At 42.4% G+C, this 6058-nt stretch overlaps 1 protein-coding gene across 1 annotated transcript; it reads left to right on the forward strand.

The window, feature by feature from the left end:
- The first annotated feature begins 219 nt into the window (after positions 1–219).
- Positions 220–902, forward strand: LOC125590688 (calcium uniporter protein 1, mitochondrial-like). Its single transcript, XM_048764377.1, has 3 exons — positions 220–267; positions 440–679; positions 783–902. Exons 1-3 carry the CDS (start codon positions 220–222, stop codon positions 900–902), a joined length of 408 nt encoding a protein of 135 aa, XP_048620334.1.
- The last annotated feature ends 5156 nt before the right edge of the window (positions 903–6058 follow it).

Genomic DNA, 6058 nt, shown 5'->3' on the forward strand with positions numbered 1-6058 from the left:
GAATAAAGTATTTTCAAAAAATTGTTTAAGAACAATTATTTCGGTCATAACTGCCGCTTATCTGTTTTATAGATTAATTCTTAGAACATTAATTTGGATTATTGACAATTTAGTCATTAGTCTCAGGTAACCAAATCCATAATTGTATAGATAGTCATAATTGTATCGCCAAAATCAACCAAATAATACAAAACCTTTCACCAATTTTGCAAAGATTAAATGGAAAATGTGGCAACACGTCAACTTTCAATATTACCGGATTTCCAAGTATAAGTGCACATAAATAAACATCATCCTCTGTAACATTAGTCTCATTGATCACAAAGCTGTCTTGTGTGTGTTTAAATGCTAATCATGTCTATTAAAGCATAATAATAGAGATGGTGAATTCCTTGTTAAAACCAAAAGTTATTTATGTTTTTGTCTTGTGTGTGATCAGGTAACCAAGTCCATCGAGGGCCTGCTTCCTTTACCACAGATCCGTAACCCAAACGACCCAAGAAGAAAGGAGCTAAAAGAGCTTGAAGCCATAAACAAGGTCATTGACCAGAAATCACATTCCTTGGTGAGGAGAGAGCTTCAGGCTGGTCATGGTTACATGATCCTCCAGACCGCATTGTTCATGAGGCTAACCTTCTGGGAACTCACATGGGACGTTATGGAGCCAATCTGTTTCTATGTCACATCTATATACTTCATGGCCGGTTACTCTTTTTTCCTGCAGGACCTCAAAAGAGCCTTCCTTTGAAGGGTTTTACCAAAGCAGGTTTGAGGCTTAACAGAGGAAACTGATGGAGGCTCAAGATTTTGATGCTGGGAGGTATGATGAGCTGAAGATGCTGTTTAATCCAAAGCCTTCTTCAGCTCGTGTTTCCAAGATTCTTGGAACTATACAGAATTAATCTTTGATGAAGGGCATTTTGTTACATACTGTGATGTTATTGGACTCAGCACGCCAGCGCCTCATGTTCAAGCCCAACCAAGTGTGAAGCCCACATCAGCCTTCACAACTACACGACAAAACCCTGCAACGGTAACAAAAGGAGTCAAAGCTCAAAACAGAGAAAAGCAAGAAGACAAACGATGTACCTTTGTTACAGCTCATCAGGTGGCTCTCGGTAACAGATTTGAGGCACTTAGGGATCAGGATGTCTGAGCTGTCAGAGTCACCTGTCCTCAGTCTAGATCGTTCTTTATGTTGTGTATAAAGTAGACAAACCCAGAGTTGTATCTCTCAAGCAATCAATGAATATTTTCATGAAATCTCTCTAAACGCTTCTCTGTTCTATCACCTTCTCTGTTTCACCTATATGGTATCAGAGCTCCGAAAGTAGATCATGGAAGACAATCAAGATACACTGACGGTTGCTGCCCTCACAATCACCCAAGGTGTTACCTTGAAGCTCAAAGAAGGCAACTACCTCTTATGGAAGCTTCAGTTCGAGCAGTTTCTTTCAAGTCAACAACTTTTGGGTTATGTCAATGGCTCTCATCCGTGACCACCTCCGACAGTCACGATTCGTAACGGAGAGCAAGTCACGGAGGAAGCCGACCCCGAGTTCAACAAGTGGATCTAGAAGGATCAGCTGATTCTAGCGTGGTTATACGGATCTCTTACTGAAGATGCGCTCAAGTCTGTCTATGGCCTTCATTCATCACAAGAGGTCTGGCTGGCCTTGGCAAAGAAGTACAATAGGGTTTCGGCGACGAGGAAGCTAGATCTACAAAGGCGTGTTCAGACAACTCTTAAAGGAAACAAGACGATGACTGTGTATTTGTCTGAAATCAAATCTTTGTGCGATCAACTCGACTCCATTGGGGCTCCTATCACAGAGCAAGAGAAGATCTATGGCATTCTGAATGGTTTAGGGAAAGAGTACGAGTCTGTCTGCACCGTCATTGAGCATTCGGTGGATCTCTTTCCTGAGACACGTCTTGATGACATAGTTCACAAGCTCACTGGCTTTGATGACAAACTTCAAGCCTACGAGTCCCCAACAGAAGTCTCAGCTCATCAAGCCTACTATGTCAATCGTGGGGGTTACTCTGGACGAGGAAGAGGCCAGAACCGTGGTGGTTACAGAGGAAGAGGCTCCTACTCTACTCAAGGCAGAGGTTTTCCATAGCAGTTTGGTCAAGGAGCTCACAAAAGCACTTCTCAGAGCAACAATCAACGGCCAACCTGTCAAATTTGTGGGAAGTATGGACATCCAGCTTACAAGTGTTACAGAAGATTTGATGAGAACTTTGCTGTCGATGATCCTCCTCCTCAAGCGAACGTACTCACTTCAGGATCAGGCAACAAAATCACCGGTGCAGAGTGGTATCCAGACAGTGGTTCATCTCATCATGTCACTAGCTCCGCTCAGCATCTAGACAATGCTCAAGAGTATGATGGTCTGGACAGTGTGATGGTAGGCAATGGCGAGTTCTTACCAATCACTCATATGGGTTCTGCGTCCATTGCTTCAGCAACAGGTAACATTCCTCTGTATCTAAGTTAACAGATGATTATCCCTGTGAGTTTACGTTTGATGCTACAAATGTGTATGTTAAGGAAAAGGCAACCAACAGAGTTCTCAGTCTGGGAAACAAAATTAAAGGGCTGTATCGGCTGGATGATCCTCAGTTCTCGGTTTTTTACTCATCAAGACAACAGAGTGCGAGTGAGAATGTGTGGCACAAGAGGTTGGGGCATCCTAATGATCAAGTCCTGGAGCATCTTTCTTCAATAAAAGCCATCTCCTTCAATAAGACTTCTCAGTCAATTTGTGAATCATGTCAACTTGGCAAGACATGTCGCCTCCCTTTTCCAAATTCAGAGTTTCGGTCTGGTAGAATCCTTGAAAGAATAAACTGTGATGTTTGGGGTCCAGCACCTGTTGTTTCTGTTCAAGGTTTTCGTTTCTATGTAGTGTTCATTGACAATTGTTCAAGGTTCTTTTGGTTCTATCCTCTTAAATCAAAGTCTGATGTTAGTTCTGTATTCAAAGCGTTCCAACTTCGAGTAGAGAACCAATATAAACAGAAAATATCAGTGTTCCAGTCAAATGGAGGAGGTGAATTCATAAACAAAACACTGTTGGATCATTTTGCTGCTACTGGAATTAAACATTTGGTTTCATGTCCTCATACTCCTGAACAAAATGGACTAGCAGAACGAAGACACAGACACATTACAGAACTTGGCTTGTCAATGATGTTTCAAAGCTCCATACCGGCTACTCTGTGGGTCGAAGCTTTCTACACTGCTGCCTTTCTCAGTAACTTACTACCGTCATCAGTTAATGAGAAGCTTGTCAGTCCCTTTGAGATTCTCAATGGTAAAGCTCCGGTTTATACTTCTCTTTGTGTGTTTGGTTGTGCATGTTATCCCTACCTTCGTCCCTATCAGCACAACAAATTTGATCCAAAGTCTCTTCTTTGTGTCTTTGTTGGTTACAACGAGAGATAAAAAGGTTATAGATGCTTTCATCCTCCCACAGGCCGCGTCTACATCAACAAACATGTCCTCTTTGATGAAGATAGATTACCCTATTCTGATAGCTATCGTCATCTTTTACCTGTACCTGCAACGCCCCTCAGCTCTGCTTGGCGTCTTCAGGTTCCTGCTATGCTGAATCCTCAACAAGAATCAGTACAAGACCAAGTTCAAGAGGAAGTAACAAGGGTGATCAAGGTGGCTCTGCCTACGCCTCAACAACAACATTCTCCTGCTCAGTTATTGGATAATTCTGAAGCATCTACAAGCTCTTCAGAAGCGAGCCATGATTCAAACTCTGATGCAGAGAATATAGTTGTTGTAGCCGATGAACAAGCCCAACCTCCTGCTAATTCTCATCAGATGGCTACAAGAGCCAAGACTGGTGTCAGGAAAACCTAATCCTAGGTATGCTTTGGTCACAGTGAAAGGACTTCCTCAGCTACCAAAGTCAACTGCTGAAGCTTTAAACCATCCTGGTTGAATTGCATCAATGGGCGAAGAAATTGGTACATGTGAAGAAACAGAAACGTGGAGTTTAGTACCGCTTCCTCAAGATGTTAAACTCATTGGTGCATGTGGGTTCACAAAGTCAAACTTAATGCTGATGGAACGTTACTGAAGTTGAGATCAAGACTTGTAGCTAAAGGAAACCAGCAAGAAGAAGTAGTGAATTTCCTTGAGACGTACAATCCAGTAGTCCGAACGGCAACAGTGAGACTTGTGCTTCATCTAGCTGTTATGCATCATTGGGACATCAAACAGCTAGACGTTAAGAATGCATTTTTACACGGAGACCTGTCTGAAACGGTCTATATGAGACAGCCTCCGGGGTTTGAAGATAAGAACCACCCTGATCATGTGTGCTTACTGCGCAAAGCTATATATGGGTTAAAACAAGCCCCCAGGGCATGGTTTGATAAATTTAGCTCATACCTACTGGAGTTTCGCTTTGTCTGCAATGAAAAAGACGCTCCCCTCTTCGTGTATCAGAAAGACAAAGACGTGATCTTCTTGTTACTCTATGTTGATGACATGGTCTTGACTGGTAACAACAAAGATCTCATTCAGAAGCTGCTTGTGTCACTTAAGAAGCAGTTTCAAATGAAAGATATGGGACCGCTGAGTTACTTTCTTGGAATACAAGCTCACTTCACTCCTCCTGACTTGTTTCTGAATCAAGAAAAGTATGCGTGTGACTTACTGTAGGCTGCTGGTATGTTGGATTGCTCTCCAATGCCAACACCGCTACCTGTGCAACTTGACAGAGTTCCACATCAAGATCAAGACTTCTCCAACACGAAATACTTCAGAAGTCTCGCCGGGAAGCTTAAGTACTTAACTTTGACGCGCCCTAACCTCCAGTTTGCAGTCAACTTCGTGTGTCAAAAGATGCACAAACCTGCAGTGTCTGATTTTAATTTACTCTAGCGCATCTTAAGATACCTGAAAGGCACAATAAAGATGAGAGTTCATCTAGAATCAGACACAGACTCACAGATTCGAGCCTACTGTGACAGAGACTGGGCTGGTTGTCAAGACACAAGAAGATCAACAGGAGGGTTCTGTACCTTTCTTGGTTCAAACTTGATTTCTTGGTCGGCGAAGAGACAGGATTCAGTAGCCAGATCCTCAACTGAGGCGGAGTACAGAACACTTTCTGATACTGCAGCAGAACTTTCTTGGATAGTTGGCATGTTGAAGAGTGTTGGTGTCAAACAATTCAGTCCAGTGGAGATTTATTGTGATAATCTATCGGCGGTTCACTTGACTGCCAATCCAGTGCTACATCGCAAGTCGAAACACTTTGCTACTCACTATCACTTTGAGAGAGAGAAAGTAGCAGATGGATCACTCACTGTCAAGCATATTCCGGCGGCGCAACAGCTTGCTGACATCTTCACCAAATCGCTTCCTCAACACAGCTTATGTTCCTTGCGTTTCAAACTCGGAGTTGATAACCTTACCACCTCGAGTTTGAGCGGGAGTATTGGACTCAGCAGACCAGCGCCTCATGTTCAAGCCCAACCAAGTGTGAAGCCCACATCAGCCTTCACAACTACACGACAAAACCCTGCAACGGTAACAAAAGAAGTCAAAGCTCAAAACAGAGGAAAGCAAAAAGATATGTACCTTTGTTACAGCTCATCAGGTGGCTCTCGGTAACAGATTTGAGGCACTTAGGGATCAGGATGTCTGAGCTGTCAGAGCCACCTGTCCTCAGTCTAGATCGTTCTATATGTTGTGTATAAAGTAGACAAACCCAGAGTTGTATCTTTCAAGCAATCAATGAACATTTTCATGAAATCTCTCTAAACGCTTCTCTGTTCTATCACCTTCTCTGTTTCACCTATAGATGTCTCGTTGTCCTAACCCGAGAAAGATATTCTATTAACAACCCAAAAACTGTGAAAGAAAAGAAAGAAAACAAAGTATTCTGCGGCTTACGTTAACATTTGGAAGAGTAGATAAAATATCTAATATGATGTATACGTAATAAAAATATCGTAACTATTATCATAGTTTTTTTTCTAACAAAATATCCATGCATATGTACTTCGATTTCTAAAGCGTGAA

Source organism: Brassica napus, chromosome C7 (genome assembly GCF_020379485.1).
Source record: "Brassica napus cultivar Da-Ae chromosome C7, Da-Ae, whole genome shotgun sequence".
In the NCBI taxonomy this organism is placed as follows: domain Eukaryota; kingdom Viridiplantae; phylum Streptophyta; class Magnoliopsida; order Brassicales; family Brassicaceae; genus Brassica; species Brassica napus.